General features: G+C 40.5%; 1 protein-coding gene across 3 annotated transcripts in view; it reads left to right on the top strand.

Annotated features, from left to right (window-relative positions):
- The window catches only part of col4a2 (collagen, type IV, alpha 2), a 53,347-nt gene that overhangs the window by 10,132 nt on the left and 25,516 nt on the right, over positions 1-17,699 (top strand). For all 3 annotated transcript variants that reach the window (XM_068328442.1, XM_068328444.1, XM_068328443.1), the window contains exon 4: positions 5,519-5,599. In XM_068328442.1, the coding sequence (XP_068184543.1) occupies positions 5,519-5,599 (81 nt within the window). The remainder of the gene's footprint in view (positions 1-5,518; positions 5,600-17,699) is intronic.

The raw sequence follows: 17,699 nt of genomic DNA on the forward strand, positions 1-17,699 counted from the left end.
GTTGCATTATGCACCAGCTGTGGGGACCCCTAACATTTCAGGCTTGGAGTGTCAAGAGTTTTAGTGCCTGAACTTAATTCCATGGTCATCAAGTAATTATTGAGATATTTCAGTCTGGTTACTTCTTGGCCTACTTGCCTACTGTCGTTATAAAGATGGTTCCCAGCTGGCAAAGGGAGTATCGCTCACCCAGTCCAGACACCCTGACATTGAGACATAGTTCGGGTATCAAGACATCACACTTCCTGCATGTTTCCCTCACTGACATGTGCCTGACGTATGGTAACCCCCACCAGGGCTTCGTGTTGAATGTAGTCTGTTTTCAGTTCAACGAGTTTGCAATTTCTAGTTGATGTCTACATCATCAGTCTGAAGGGGGCAGCTGTTACGTTACAGTATGAGACCAGCACTGTTTAGACGTACACACACTGTTTAGACGTACACACACTGGTCAGACGTACACACACTGTTTAGACGTACACACACTGGTCAGGCGTACACACACTGGTCAGACGTACACACACTCTACTGAGGCTGTACACTTCTTTATTTACTGTTTTATTAGCATAGATGGACGGATGGATGGATGGATGGATGGATGGATGGATGGATGGATGGATGGATGGATGGATGGATGGATGGATGGATGGATGGATGGATGGATGGATGGATGGATGGATAGATAGATAGATAGATAGATAGATAGATAGATAGATAGATAGATAGATAGATAGATAGATAGATAGATAGATAGATAGATAGATAGATAGATAGATTTATCAAAATAAAAATTAAAATGAAGTATGAAGTGGAGGGAATGGATCTCTTGTCCAAGGTCAGACATAAAGGTCATAGGTCGGATCCTTCATAAGGGATGAGCGGCAGTTGCTGCCAGGCCAGTCCACTTCTTCTTGTATGGTGACAGTTGTCCTCTTGGTGGGATTTGGTTACCTTTGGGTCTTATAGGGGCCTCATCACTTTTCACAAAAGACATAGTTCACACCTCCGTGCTCTGTTTCTTCTGATAATGTCCCCCTATTGAGCTTCAGTGAAGGGTGGAAACCGTTTCACCAGCAATCTCAGATCAAACGCTGGTGGTGACCTGTGTTTGTCTCTGATCTGTGTTCATTTGATACCTCAAACATGAGGGGGTCTCTCACAAGCACTGTTTATACTTCAGTGTCTTGTTTCCTGTGTGAAAGCTGAGAATCCTCCTTAAGGAGACAGGTTGTCAATTCCTTCACCTGTTCAGAGTGATTATGGCATCTTTCTGTCATTTTGAGTGTCATCAGTTAATGCTTGAATGTTTAAACAACAGCACATGAGAAATAGCAACCTTACATTAGACGTGTGTTGATATTTCAAGAGCTTTGAAGAACACTGAGGAAAGTAGGATAAATCTACTTTAAGTAGCTAAACTCTCCATCATCTGTTCATGTGGTAATTTGTATTAATAATCATAATCTGTGTGGATCAATAATGCTCCAGTGACTAATCCACCAGAAGGGATGTGGAATGTACAGCTGTGTGTCAACGTCATGGACGGCTTCCTCTCTTCTTTTCTTCATGCCCTGTATTTTAATTCATTTGATAGAGGTGCAGCTTGACTTTGCATTCAATTGGTGTTTTATGGACACATCCGCTTTGACCTACATTTTACACTTTTTATTTGTCGGTAAATGAATGCTTGTGTGTTCGTGTCTGGCATTTTATTCAATGCATGGATTGTTTCCATCCATCCATCTATCCAGCATTCATTTGCATTTGAATTTATTACTATTATTTTTATATCTGTATTTTATTGTGTTTATGTCTTGTCTTGCCTTGTTTGTTCTTTTGGCTCATATATCATATCATATCATATCATATCATATCATATCATATCATATCATATCATATCATATCATATCATATCATATCATATCATATTATATCATGATAAAAAGGGTTAAGCTTTTCTTGATGACAAAATACACCAAGAAAAAACTATAATAAGATATATAAATAACCACAACTTTCAGCATCACTTGTCTTAAAGGTTAAATCAACACAATGTGTTTCTTTAATAACAAAAATAACAAAAAAGGGCAGGGGACAAACTGAGCGTGAGAAAGAATGCTGTTGACCCAGCTGTTTTAACATTTTAACTCTTTTACTGTTCACGGTTTTCAAAGGACTTGTTGCACATTATGAGAGAGGGAATCAATGCAGAAGAAGATGGAGGCAACAAAAATATTATTCCTCATTTGGGAAAATCATCAATTTGACCACTTCTAAGAACTTGAATATTCGGTTATCTTCAAACATCACATCAGTTATGTGAAAAAAGAGAGACAACTGGAGCGCTACTGGAGCTAATCGAAGGGAACCGAATAAAGAAAGTTTCAGATCCGGGAACTGAAGGTTTGAAAAGTTAAGACTTTTAATTAAATGGGTATCTGTGTTGTCAAGGTTACTGATACAGGAAGCGATCCTGCACATGCATACGGTATCTCCCGTGGGTTGGGATGTGGATAAGAGGAAATATGTGCACACTCGAAAACAACTTTTAAAAATTGCTTAAATATTCTTTCATTATTTTTTCACAGTGACATAAAACTCACTATTTTGGCCCTAAGAAGAAAACACCATGTTGACACTTGGTCAGCCTGGACTTCCCTATTCACTGCAGAACATTTTTTTTATGTTCCTTGTGTCGGGCAAACACATCCACAGGTTAATTTATAGTATGGAAACAAGTGGTGGATGTTTTTTTTAAGTGGAGATCATTTTTACTTTTATTATTTTAGATTTGAAGAAGAACAGACAACCGCAAAAGAATCCACAGATCACTGAGAATAAACACATGAGACCTTCAGAAGAGCAGCCACAAATCACTTTATGACCACAGCTTCATGTCATACACACTGTTTCTGGAGTTATCGCCACAAAGATATTATATATATCTATATATTTAATATTTATGGTATTTTACAGCATGACTTCAGCTCATTTGCACGTCTGTGATGCAGACGAGAAGAAATATTCTGCTTCTGTGTTTTTTTGGCTCATAAATGAAATGTTGAGTCTGGTAGCTGTCAGGTTTGTACAGAATGTTAAGACTGGGGGCCGGTGCTTTATTGCTACAGCCTTAAGTCTGTTTCAGATTTATGATAATAGTCGGCAGGAACCAACACGGTGGGGTTTAGATAGCCTGTAATATCTATTTCTGCCATAATGTACAGTTTGTTCAAAGTGCCTCTATTGTTCTTGATCTAATATGGTACACAATGAATAATTGCCATCTTGTTTTCCTTCTAAACATGAAGCTCCAATGAAAGTTTGGTCAGGAAGACTGTTCCTTTTCACTCTTAACCCTGTAACTTATTTCTCATACCATCCCATTGACGCGTCTCATACATGCTCTATTTTAATTTATGACTAACATTGTCTGTCAACAGTGAAAACATGCTTTTTTTATACACTGGATGATGTTTTTTTTAATTGCAGAGCGGCTTACCTTCTATGTAAGCTTTGTCTTGCAGCTTTAAATATGATTTATCTGAATACAAATAAAATGGGAAAGGTGTTTGTGCTAATGAGGGGGTCATTGTGACAGTGGGTGGAGAAAACAGGATGCTGTAACTTAGTCCTATTGTCTTCTGCTAAAACGGCCGCCAGCTATTTTAGCCTGCGAAGTATAAAGTAGGGCTGGTGGTGCATTCCTGATGTGTAACTGCCTTTATGGGAGCCATTCCTTTGTACGTCTGTTGAGAGATGACGCAGTCTAATGGCTTTGTTTTGGACTTCAACATCAATGTGGAGAAAGGTCATCCCGTGACTTCCTCACATCCTTCTAATGACGATATAACCTTCTGTTTCTGTTTCCTCCAATTAAATTAAAGAGGTACTAACCCTGCAGAGAAAGGTGGACCTGGATCGCCCTTTTTCAAGTTAGTTGTGCAAAATTAGGAATCTACGTGTAAAGAATGGTGTTTGTGGACAAAGTGCATGTGCCACCATAGTGTGCACTGTGCCGGCTACATTAAACCCATAACAGCACATCACAGCTGTATCAAACAGTGATTTGAAAGGAACCCCTCAGATCCAGTGAGAGTTAACCAAGAAATGCAGCCTTGTGCATTCAACAAGGGAGAGGAAGAGGGTCTTTTGTGTTTTGGAGAGAGGGGATCATTAAAGGATGGCGTCTCTATAGTATAAGAAGGTCTTTGTGCATGGGGAGGGCCTCAATGTGTCTATTGTGACCGAGAGATTGCAGAGATCTGCCGTTGGCGAAGAGGGGGAATTATTCTAATTCTTGCTTCGTCCTTTTGCTGGCGCTGTCGGCGTAAAGTGGCCTTTTTTTTTTAAGCGACGGAGAGGGGAGGGTATTGAGACGCCGGCTGCCTAAGCAGTCTATGGTATGGCTGTGTAGGTGAACGGCGTAGGCATACACAAGGAGAGACGTCATAATTAGATACATGGAGCCTCTCTGTATGTTTGCTGTCAAAGCAGCTTTTATAAAGGCTAATTAGAAAAGCTACTGAAGGGTCGTTTCAGCCAGTTCCCTAAAGCTGAGAATTTTGGCGTTTGGTAAATGTCATCTCTGTTGTGAAAAGTTCAACAGAACTATGCAAAAGCTTTGTTCCTTCTCATGCATTCAAACATGCACAAAAAACGGGACTGGAGGGTCCAAACCTTGCTTATTAACCTTAAAATGTAATAAAAGAACATCTGGATTCATGATACCTTTATTCCAGCGTTGCCTTTGAGTCAATAAATTGATATGTGTTTATCGAGTGTTGTGTGTCAACTCTTGAGCTTTTCTTTCTTTTTGCATCTTCTTATAATGAACCAGAAAATGTGGTCAGATGACTCAACGTTTGATTTTACAAATGATTTTCATTTAACCACAAAAACACTGAACCACGAAACTCTCTTTGGTCTTATAATTATCTCAGTTAGCTTAGGGCCCTGTCACCTCTGACCTGTGAGCTGGGAAACCCCGATTCTGTGGCTGCTTTCTTTGATCATATGAGGTCCACTTTGACCCCTGACTGGCTGTGCGTCCTTGTTTCACATCGAGCACAGATTGAGTAGTGACGCTGGGTGGTTTAGCTGGTATGCAGACATCCAAAGACAAATTGTTCCCATCAGTGGTGGGACCGAGCCCGTCTGATGAATGAGATCTTCATAGACACATTATGAGTCATCCAACGCACATCCAAGGCATCCTTTCTGGACACCACACTAGTATATACGTACAGTAGTGCAGCAATTTACACTCATGCAACAGAGCATGAGTGTAAATGAGGTGTTTACACTCATGCTGTGTGAGGCTGTGTGAGGGTGTAACACACACAGCAGGTTACACCTACAGTACACAACCGTCTGTCCCATCAGTGTACAAAACAGACTAACAACACATGGGTACAAATCTCTGCTGTGTCTATGTAAATGAAGGGGATAACACCTTTTTGTTTAGTGTCATCTGTAACCTGACTTTAACCTTCATGTTGTGTGTTACTGTGTCTGACAGGGTGGTAAGAAGCACAGCGGCCCCTGTGGAGGCAGAGACTGCAGCGAAGGATGTAAATGTTCACCAGAGAAAGGTGCCAGGGTGAGTTCTGTTACTGTTTTTTATGGGTACTTTTTTTTAAATATAAGGTTTATGAGCTAGTACCAATCCCCATTTTTGTATTATGTGCGATCTTGACTTTAAAGCTAATTTGGTGGTGTGAAAAGTCCCAAAGATGCATTATAAATACAATATTTTCCACACTATAAGGCGCACCTTCAATGAATGACCTTTTTTTTTTTTTAATTAATTCATAAAGTGCACTGGATTATAAAGCATACTAGATTATAAAGTACACTGGATTATAAAACACATCTGAGAACTCATCTTCAATGAATGGTCTATTTTAAAACTTTTTTCATATATAAGGCACATTGGATTATAAGAAACTGAGAAAATTAAAGGTTTTTAGGTGTGCCTTATAGTGCGGAAAATACTGTATATAAATGTAAGTATATAAAATGGTCATGTAAATGTGTGAGACTGACATGACCATTTAGCCATGGGGAGCATGTGATTCATTATTAAGAGGTGCTTATAGTTTAAGAGATGAAGTTCATACCAATAACCTCCATAAAGGCAGAGGTCAGGGTGAAGTGAGTGTGGGGTAATAAAGGACCCGGGGCGTGAAATCAAGAGGCAGACATAGACTAAACATCTAGAGATAACAAGCTGAGAGTGAATGACTGAAGGTCTTCATGACTGAAGTGTTATTCTTCAGACACGTGTCGCCTCCATCATCAAGTTATCACGTCGTTGAACTTCAGGTCTCACAACTGCAATGTTTTGAACTCTACACTATTCATACAACAGTTATAAACACATTGACAGCATATTAGCAAAGGTTAGAAATTAACGTTGATATTTAACTGAAACTACTTTCTTCCATTTCCCTGAACCAAAGAGTTCCTCCTGTCAAACTTCAGTATGAATGTAACTGGAAGAATAAAAAAATTAGTTCAGGAAATGTGTAAAAAATCAATTTAAAAATGTTAAAAACTTCTAAATAAAATATTTAAAAGAATTTCATCAAAGAGGTTGGTGAAAGGTGTTGTTTAGCAGTTGGACATGAGCTTTGAGCGTAGTTGTAATAATTCTGTCTGTGTCCTGGACATCTCTGGGGCTGTAGTCTTACTTTCTGTTGAACGATAGCTAATAATGATTCATTTAAATCAATTAAACATATATAATCCATATATTATTATCAGTAAAATTCCCATCATGTTTAATGTTTTGGTGCTGGAACTGTTGGAAATGTTTGTCCCACCTTGGATTCATCCTTGGTTTTGTTTAAAATGATGACTGAAATGCCATTCTGGGTCAAACCATTCTGCACTGACAGAATGGTTTGACCCAGTGCTTAAAGTGTCAGAGGACCAGCCTTGATAAATGTCCTGTTCAGCCGTGTAGTGCAGAAAACTCAAGGACTGAAATGGACTCCTAAAAACCTCCCCACATACCAGCGAGAACAACTCCTTAGGGAGGCATCTTAAAAATCCAGAGGTGAAGAGAAGAATGGTCCAGTAACTGTACTTTGACAATTGCTGAGAATTTACCACACCTACTTTACAGTAGGTGTGATCTTTGACCTGCATGTTCACTGTGGAAACAGGAAGGAGGCACCGAGAGACAGAGAGAGGAAGTTCCACATTCCACATTTAAAGTATCCCAAAGTCTAAATGACAGGGTCAAACTACCTTTCTCCTCCTCCTCCTCCTCCCGTCTCTTCCTCATCCAATGATTTCAATAACTCAGACATGATGGCGGTGTGAAGACAGCAGGTGGTCAGCAAGAAACTACAAGAAATACTTACAAATAAAGTGTAGAAAACATTTTTTTCCTGAAAGATAACATTCTTCCAGGGATCACATGAGGTTTATGACATATTGCGTGCGTTCTGAAGCTGTTAATTTTTCCAAGGCTTGAGAGTTTTGGGCACGATTTGATCCAACATTTTTTTCCCATATAAGCATTACCCTACTGAAGTGGTTGTTTATGAATATGAGACGGATTCTCACAGATGTTCATCCTTCTGTCTCTTGTTCTACATGTGTCTCCTGTGCTTCCAAATCTCTCTCCCAGAGGAAAGTCACGGTGATGAATGTTTCAAGGAACTGCAGCTGTTTTAATTGGCTGAGACCAGATGCAGCTGTAGTGATTATTGGGCCGTTGTTAATATGTAAATGGGCGCCGCGGTCCAATCTACACGCGTGTGACTGTTTAATGTCCTCATAGGAAACTTTAAGTGAGCAGCGTCATCACTGAGTCCAAGTGCTCAGGTTCTTAAATGTTGGGACACGTTGTAAAATGTAAAAGAAAACAGCAAGTAAACCCATTTCTAATTGGGAATAGCACAAAGACAACATCTAAGTATTAAAAAGGAAAGCTTGTTTTTGAAAACAATGTCTTCATTTAGAATTTGCTGCCAGAGGCATTGTTCTACTAAGTTGAGACAGGATCTTGTTTACCGCCGCGTTGCATCATCTGTTCTCTTAACAACTCAACTCTGTAAGCATTTGGGAACTGAGAAGAACGACTGATGTCGTTTCAAAGTAGAACGTCTGAACATTCTTTTCAGATGTAGGATTTCAGCTGCTCTACAGTTTGGACTCTTTTTTTTTTGTTTCTTTTTTTTTTTTTTTACATTTTATAAAGCACCACATTTTTTCAAAAGGTTTAAGTCAGGTAACTCAGTATGCTGGGCTGGGAACCAGAGGGTGGCTGGTTCAAAACCCAGGTGGACCAAAAAAGTTTGCCAGTGTGTGTGTGTGTGTGTGTCCCTAACCAATAAAAACCAGGGCAACATGATAAAAACAACCCAAAACACCCTGAATTATCCCCAGAAAACACATTTAGCAGAATAATGATGTCTTTTGTGCTGAAGTCTTTACATCATTGGTCACCAGAAATAGGGAGTGGTGCAGTTTCTTAGAGAAGAAATAAACTCCGGCTTAAAGTACGGTAGCATCCATTTTCAAAACCTCGCTGTCTCCTTTTCCTCTATAGAGGACAAAACCACGAGCTGGAGACGGACGACATGTAGGGAAACTATTATTGGCTCTATGCTGATGAAGTGATGCTGTCCTTTCCAGCGTGGTGCATGACAGAAGCATCGCTGAAGCAGAGCAGGAAATGACACACGTATCAGGAAGCTGAGCACAATGACAGTCCACTGATTTTTTTTTTTTTCTTGACATAGACAGTCTCTGTTTTTGTGGGAACAAGATCATCTGTGTGTTTGGACATAGCTATAAATGGCAAAGATTTCCTCTTTCCATGAAAACATGTCCATACCTACATTCTGAGCCCCAGTATCCATGACTATGGTGGGCTTTCCTGTCTGCTCAGGGGCAGGATAACAGTTTAGAGAGGAAGGCTGTAGATTTACAAAAGATCAAAGAGTCCCTCCAATATATTTTCACCGAGGATAGAAGCCCCCGTCCAGCCAGTTTTCAAAGTTCTGGCTTTGTTTGGAGAATCCTGACCTTTTAGGATGGTTTACAACCTGTTGCCGTATGAAATGTGTTCAAAGCAAATCATAAAACTCACAAATGCATGGCATAGGAAAAAAGAAAAGTTGTCTGTTGCATTATAGGGTGTATAATTTATTGCAAACCTTTGATGCAAATCTGGTTTGAACCCTCTGATTACAGTTGTGTTTTAATCAGTTCACAGTCATTTGGCTAAAACACGATTCATCGCTGTAAGTCAGAAGAGGAGGAGGAGTTTGTGTCAGGACTGATTTGCTGGTAATCTAAGAATGTCAGCTTGTTTTAGGGTCCTGAAGAAGACATAATTTATAATGGCAGTTTTCATTCTGTTAAACCACACGTGCAATCAGCAGACACAACCATCCCTGTAGTATTTTCTTCAACCCTTCACCTTCACCTTGACTTTGACATTATAAGAACTATGCACATGCGTGAGAGAGTAGGGGAAAGAAGCAAAAAAACTACTACTACTACTACTACTAACGCTCTGGACGAGAGGATTTACTTTTCCTGAGATTGTTGGAAAGTGGAATTCTGTGGGCATCACAGGCTGGCTTTGTCTTGTGTGAAAATGAAAGCTGAGGAAAAACAGGACATGCTTGGAGAAGACAAACATTGAGAAAACATCTGTTTCTGTGGCGATATAAAAATGTGAAAAAAATAGATAAGAGTTGGTTTTGGTAGCCGCTTGGAACGTTAGTCAATCAGTATAAATACTGAACTTATATCTATGATTAGAGAATGAGCAAAATTAATTTTAAAAAATTCTGACCGTAAAAAGTACTTTAGAATGAAATAGATCAGCTGTACATTTATTTGCATTCAATCACTTTCTAAAGTAGCTTTTGCCTTTGTCTCTTTCCACATGCAGCAGATGTGTAGAAATAATCCAACATTTATTAAATGTGGTTTCTCACCTTTTAAAATTGAAGTCTTAATATTCATCTCTGTTTTGGTCTCATTCGAATTTCAGCTCATCATTAACTCAAATTCTTTTTACAGAGATCACGCAAAAATCTTACAACAAAGTCACTTCACCCGTTTTAATTTCATTGAATAAACTGCTTTGAGACATTTTGTACAGTGAAGGAGTAATAATGTTCTGTAGATCATACCTCTATTGTTTTATACATAGCCTGCGTATCATGCCTTTTAGAATTAGATAATTGAAGGAGCTTCAAATGTACATGTCTGTGTGACATTCCTTCACTGATGCAAACCTCACTAGGACAAGAGGGCGTACAGTTTAGCTGTGAGACACAAATCATCCCCATCATGACTGAAACCAGCGTCACGAGGTCCCATCATTGCGTTACTGTCAGAGCAGCGGCTGACCTGCTGTCCTGCACCCAGCTGTGGTCCAGCTTTAAGACCCTATAAAGGCTGGAGCTCGCATTTTAACATCATGGGTCCTGTTTTTGGAACAAGAGGACTATTGTAGCTCTGCACAAAGAAGTATCTCTCAGAACCACTAGCACACAAACCTAAGTGAATACACACACACAAACACACACACACACACACACACACACACACACACACACACACAGTAATGAGCATTTACTGATATTAAAGATAGGGTAATTATACAATATTAAAGTCATGGAGGAGAATGTCGACTCTTTTCTGGACCACTTTCCTGAGCAGCAATTATTTTATTATAATTAATGTGTTTATGAAGTTTGGTTTGAACAGTTTGGATTGTTGGATTTTTTAAACCAAAAATTAAAGAGAAAAGTGAAAGTTACGGTTATTAGGCTGCAACTCTACACACGTTAATCTCACTAGTGGTATTTTTACTACAGTATTACTTTCGGGGTAAATGCGTGTTTCATTAGCTGACTGCATTTTGTGTGGTTGCAGGTTACGCTGTGAAGTGTAGATTTACACTCCAGCAACTGTTAGTTAACTTAATTGACCAGCTAGTTAAACATCATGTGGTTTGGTACAACTGTGAAGCTGCTTTTTAATCAAAGATCATATGCATTGAAAGTTATTCCAGGGGTTGATCTGCCATCACTAGCGTGAGACGGACACGGCAACACAGCAACAGTAGCTAAGGGGAGTGGGGATCATGTGATTGGACAGATGTTTGCATCTCAGGAGAACGATTCATAGAAGAAACTACATTTTGTCGGCGACAACGATGTGTCACCGTCACCTTATCAGCCAAGTCCCGCAGCAGGAAGAAGTTTAGACGGGACCGACATTCAACACTTGTTATTGTGCAGCTTTGTCTGGAAGTAGGCCTTGTTTAACCTGACCTGGTATCATCAGCCAGAGTGTAATGGAGAATAAACAGGGAATAAAGATGGAGAAGGGAGGAATTAGTCAGAGATATTCTGTTTCATGTTGTGGCTGTTCCCTAATTGGATTACTCATGGCTGTGATCACTTCAAATTGGGGCAAAAAGATGTTTTGTCCAATTTAGTGAACTGCTTCCTCATTATTCTACTGCGGATACCTTCTGCCAATAATTCAAACCATCTCTCTCCCCCCATCTTTTTGAAAAACAACATGTATTCCACATGAAATCTACCTCCTTTGTTTTCTTAGAATAAGAGCATGAGGTAAATAAGGTGTGAATGCTTCACGTCCTTTGCGTAACTTCATTGATTTGCAGAAAGCAAGAACTTTTATGGTCACACAGAGGGCTGTAGGAAAAATGTGACCAGAGTTGTGGGTCACCACAGAAAAGACATGTGTTCCCCATCAGGGCTTGTTGTGAAACCTACATTGGGGGCTGGCTGAGGAGGAAACAATTAGATCTCCTCTAAAGCTTTTCATATTTATTCCACTTCTCTGAGAAACACATATTTTCTCAGGGGCAGGGATCAGGCTCCTCATTGCAACATATGCCAGCAATGTTTTGTAATTTAGAACTATTGAGTAACAAAAGATGTTTTTCCCATGGTCAAACCGCTACCTCCTACATCTTACTGGTATTTGAAATATCAATTTAATCTGATTTACCTGTATATGTATAATTATAGAGCAGCGTCTAACTCGGTCGGTGAATCACACACACGTCCTGACCTCTGTCTTGATTCGCTCCCATGCAAACTCACCGACAATGTGTGTTACAGCTGGAAGGGCAGTGGGGGTGTTGCATCCCCTTATGGGAAAATGGAAAAATTCTCAAAGCTGGTAAAATTGTTCTGTGGGCTTGGTCCAGCTGGACGGGTCGGTGGGTGCAGAAAGAGTCGGGGGATTACTTGGGTATCCCTGATACCAGCGATGGCTGCAGTCCATGTGAGTCAGCGAACAATACGCCCCGTGTTTCCCTACTTGTATTCTTTTTTTTTATTGTCGTGTCTCAGTTTTTGTTTTTTCTCCACTAATAAATCATCATTAATGATGTTTCAAAAAGAGTTGTCGTATCTCCTGTGACCTGGATGGTTGAGACCTGTTATCCTCCACTTTCAATAAAAATACACACCTCTTTGTTGAGGAAACAGAGTCGTTTCTGGTCCTGTTCTCTGTGGGTGATCCACTGTGTGAAAGCTCTAATGGTGATATAATCAAAGTGATAAATGTAGCAGTGGAATTATAGAAGCACACGAGATGGACTTCACAGGGGTAGACGTTTGTGGACACATGACACCCACACAGGTGTTTGGTCTCTGAGGTGAGGACAACACCTCATCTGAGACCAGACTAGTCTTTTCTCACATCCACACACACACACACACACACACACACGCTGCAGCTGTGTCCTGTTTAGACACACGTGTTTGGACCTCAGACTTGAGACGTCTCATTCCTCCGACGTGAGGCAATGGCACAGGTGTCGGGCCCAGAGACCCCTGGGATGGCTGGAGGTCCAAGCCGTTCTGTTCTCAGCCTGTGATCACCCCCTCGAGTCTTAGCCTTCATCACACACACACACACACACACACACACACACACACACTGGGCTCGCACACAGACGCGTTCTGACACATCTCAGACGCTTCGACCCCCAAACGCCGATCTTTAGCGGTCCTCTCTGGATGCTGTCAGATTTCTGGCACACGCGTCCGGACGTGCTCTGCTAAAATGAAACAGGTTCGTGCACAAATTGGCTCAGTCTAAACATTAGTTCTAATGTAAACTATTCTTTAAGGTGAGGAAATGAGTCTGGCAGAATGGCCAAACTGAAAGCAGCAGAGAAACAAAAGCAAGTGACAAGAAACGACAAAATGATGACATGAGTAGAACGTTTTTATCAGTCCACCTGATCCCTGTCTTGAGATTTTAAGCAGATGAGTCAAAGGAAAGTGTTTCACCAGACAGGTGCTTGAAAATTTACGGCTGACTTGCGGTTTGTCATCATGGTGACAAAGCATTTAATATCCTTACATTAAATCACAGCTAGTTCTTTATTAGAGAGCATTTGTTCATATGTTCCACTCTCATCCTGCACGGCCTCATTCTCTTTCCTGTAATTTCCAGCTTGTCCATTTAAGAGTCCATTTTTTTATTTTATTTTGTTAAATTTTTTTATACAATTGGGAATCCAATACAAATGGGACCCCCCCCCCCAACCACAGAGTCAGCCAACAGATCTAAACACACTCCAATCGATATCTAAACATCATCTACGAGTGTTTATTTATCCTGCTTCAGGGTACTCAGTTGAGGAATCCTTATTGTCCCCCAAGTCCCCCCACCCCCTTCCAACCCCAGACCTTTCCCCCCTCCTGGAGAGCTGAGCCCTGCCCCCCCCGGGCATCATGTAGAGGGAATCTTCAAGAACTGATTCCAAGAAAAACACATGAAGTGGGTGGAAGAGACGAGGGAACAAATGTGAGCTCAGTGGTGGGAGTCTGAACAGAAGTGCAGACATTCAGGGTTTGTGTTTATAAGTTGTTTCCTTCATTTCTTTCTCATGAGCTACCTTTCTCACCCAAACTCTACTTCCTTTGCAGGGCTGTCTTTCCTTCTGTTCCATTTCTTCCTTCCTCCTCAGTATCAGTATTTCCTTTTATTCCGTTCCTATCAGATCTATCCTTACCTCTCCATACCTCTTCATGTCACCTCGTTTTTCAGCTATTTCAGCTTTCATTCCTTCCTTTCATTCTTCTCCCATTCAACAACTGATTTGCTGTCGATATTCTCAGAATAAAGACTTAACTGCACACTCCATACTTGTTAGTTTTCCCCATTTCTTTTGGGTGTCAACTCTCACTGGTCGCCATGGCTGCAGTTACAAACTTAAAGCATGAGATAAACTTAAGTTGAAGTCGGACAAACACCCAGGTTTAAGTTGACCAGGAGTTAACATGACAGTTGTGAGAATTTAAGAGCGCCCGGTGTGGTCCGGAGATGCTGCTGTGGAAGTCCGGGGCTGTCAGCGGTCTGTCTCGCGTGGATGACATCATAGAGTAACGCTCACACTGCACAGCATCAGTATTCTTTTTACCACAGCCTCCTCTGTTTGGATTCCAGTGTTATCATTGAAGAGATGCAGTATATACAAACACTATGGGGGGGCAAGCCCTCTGGGGTTCTAGGTATTAACGTTGTTTGCCGCAGAGTAAACAAAGAGTTAACCGTGCCAAGAAAAGAAGCGTGGAAGCGTGACTTATATGTGAATAACAATTTGTGTAATAGCTAACATGTGCATACAATCATTGCAAAGATTAACAGTGAGCTGTGTTTTAGATGAAGCAAGACTTGAAGCGGAAAGAAATATCAATTTAATTCAAGTTTTATATATTTAAGGAACGTTCATGTCTTGTTTGTCTTAATCAGTTTCTGTATGGATGTCCTGCAGTCGTCAGTTTTTCCAGACACAAAAGTTAACAAAGAGGTAATAACAGAGGGAGCTTCCGGCCAGTCATTTATTGATTTATTTTATTCCTCAGTGAGGTCAAATGTTTGTGCACTGGGCTGTCTGTTCCCATCCTGTTCTCAGTGGGTAGCTCCCAAAGTGTCCACCCCAGGGGACAAACCGGGTCCAGATGAAATTTATGGTGTCAGACGGGGAACTTTAAATATATCTGTGACTTAGGAATGAGAAATGCAAACACACCCACGTACAAACAGGGAGAGATTATCAGGGTGATTGCATTTTATACAGCATGAAGAGGAGCATCCCTTCATGACGGGCAGACAGGATGCATTGAAAAGAAAATTGAAATATGTCATCTGTACAAAATCGTACAGCAGAAGTGGAAAGATTAGTAAAAAGTATTTTTACTCTAATTTTGTGTTAAAAAGTAACACAAAATGACTCCAGACTGAAGAGCTATTTTTCTAAATGTTAAGTTTGTTGCATCACTGAAGGGATTGGCTGAGCTCTTTCACGCCTGCAACCACACAAAGCAGTGATGTCATGGTGATCGACACACCCTAAAACACACTTAACACCACATGCGTCACAACACTGATGTCACTTACCCACTGGATCATGACCATCACGTGACATGGCGACTTTTGATCAGGAAATCCAAAGCAGTGGATAAACGTCACATCATCAGAGTTAACTCAGTAATGATCCCCAGTGAATCAAAGAGACAGTGATCTACAGATGTTAACACATCCAGAACGTTTGCATACGTTGGATTTCAACTTTGGAGAAATAAACTAAACAAAAGACCAAAAACAGCCAGAATTTGTGATGCCTTTCTCAGATTTATTGGGAAAACTGATGTGGGAAGGACACCAATGGGAAATCTGGATGATCGACTTGTTCAGATATTCCATCCATTCATGTGACCTCATCATCTGTTGACACGCTTTAGAGTACATCTTTAGCTTTGCTGTAATGAGGTAAGAAGTTAAACTTCCTGATGTCACCAAAATCTAAATTTTCATCTTGTTTATACCATTTCCAAATAGTTCTAGCTATTTTTTTATAATTAATTTTTTACATCCTTTTTAAATTCAGTTATTTTCTCTCAGCTTCTCTGGTGAAGAACCTGTTTTGACGATATGAAGAATATACATTTGTATGTTTTTACAACTTAACTGGGACGCTGTTTTAAGAGTCATGCAGCTGCTGATGATTTTAAATCCATTTTTCACACCAGCTCTCTGCTCATCAGGATTCACACAGGTCAGGTTGAATGAGGGGAGGATTTACAAAATCTTCACACATTCCTACAGCTGCAGCGGATGAAGCTGGGATGCCTCAGTCAACGACGCATATGAAATATGAAGGGTTAATACAGTACATGGAAAGCCGTTGCTATGGTGAAGACAGGCAGTGCTAGAAAAATCTGAATTACATCTTATCTGCTCCTCACAGAAAAGGGTTTAAATTAAAACAAGAAAATCAGTTTCACAGCATTCCACACATGAGAATCAGTGTGTGTGTGTGTGTGTGTGTGTGTGTGTGCGTGTGTGCGTGTGTGCGTGTGTGTGTGTGTGTGTGTGTGTGTGTGTGTGTGTGTGTGCGCGTGCACGTGCGTGTCTCAGAGTTTATGCCTTTCAAATGAGGTGTGAAGTGACTGGATGAGAAGCAGACACCAGTGTGCAGACCGGTGTGTGTGTGTGTGTGTGTGTGTGTGTGTGTGTGTGTGTGTGTGTGTGTGTGTGTGTGTGTGTGTGTGTGTATGGGGGGGTGCATTATTACTCTTTCACAACATTTCCTCTATTCCATTTTAAGAATCCTAACTTCTAATGTCACTTTTTTTTATTGACATTTAGTTGGACCTTTTTATAATAGTGTCATTTTTTTTAATTTTTCTATCCATCCACACGTCTCTCTACCTGAGTTTGATTGTCTCTTATTTATTTGAATGACATTAAATTAGATTAAAACAAAGATATCAGTATCTTAACTATCTCACTCATGAAATATGTCCATTATTGCCATTGGAAAAATACCATCGTGATTAGTGTGCTGTGAACTTATCAAGTTCAGATACCCTTTGTAACGGCCTGATTGCACCCAGATGTAAACCGATCACCTCACACACACACACACACACACACACATACACACACACACACACACACACACACACACACACACACATACAAAGATAAAGATCTTGAGTCTTAAACTGTCATTGAGTTTTCTGTATTACCTGTTGGTGCAATGATAACACTGATAATAATTACAGCCGTCGTTCCAGCGGGCTATGAATAGAACGTGTGGGCGATGTTGGAACAGATAGCAGTCAGAGAGGGTAAGGATAACAAAGACAGACACAGTCCGGTTTAATAAGACGTCTGGAAGGTCCAGTGGAAAAATGGAAATAAATTCCTGTCTGAAAACTGTCATACTTCTCTTAGTTGATGGAAATGAGCGATAAAAATAAAGCAGCGGTGTCACACCAGTGTTATTTGTTCTGAAGAAATCAGACTTTTGTTTTAGATAGGAGAAAAAGAGAAGCACAAAAGATATCCTGCAGAAGAATATTGTTTGTTTAGGCTGGAGGACATTCAGAACTGTATGAAGTGATATATTGCGTCGAATGGAAAGCTTTCTGAAGCAAATCAGTAATGTTTCCACCCTAACAGTAAAGTAAATAAAACGGTGTTGACTTTACTATCTTCAGCACCTGCTTGGCTTGAATCACAGGTGACCTTGTGGAGATTATTGCTGACCTGTGACCCCCCCCACCTTCCCGGCCCGCCTCATTTCCTCCTCCCTCCCTGACGTGAGCAGATCAGACGCTGATTGATGGCTCGTCGTGTCCCATTAGGGAACCCATGAG

Source organism: Antennarius striatus, chromosome 12 (genome assembly GCF_040054535.1).
Source record: "Antennarius striatus isolate MH-2024 chromosome 12, ASM4005453v1, whole genome shotgun sequence".
Taxonomy (NCBI): domain Eukaryota; kingdom Metazoa; phylum Chordata; class Actinopteri; order Lophiiformes; family Antennariidae; genus Antennarius; species Antennarius striatus.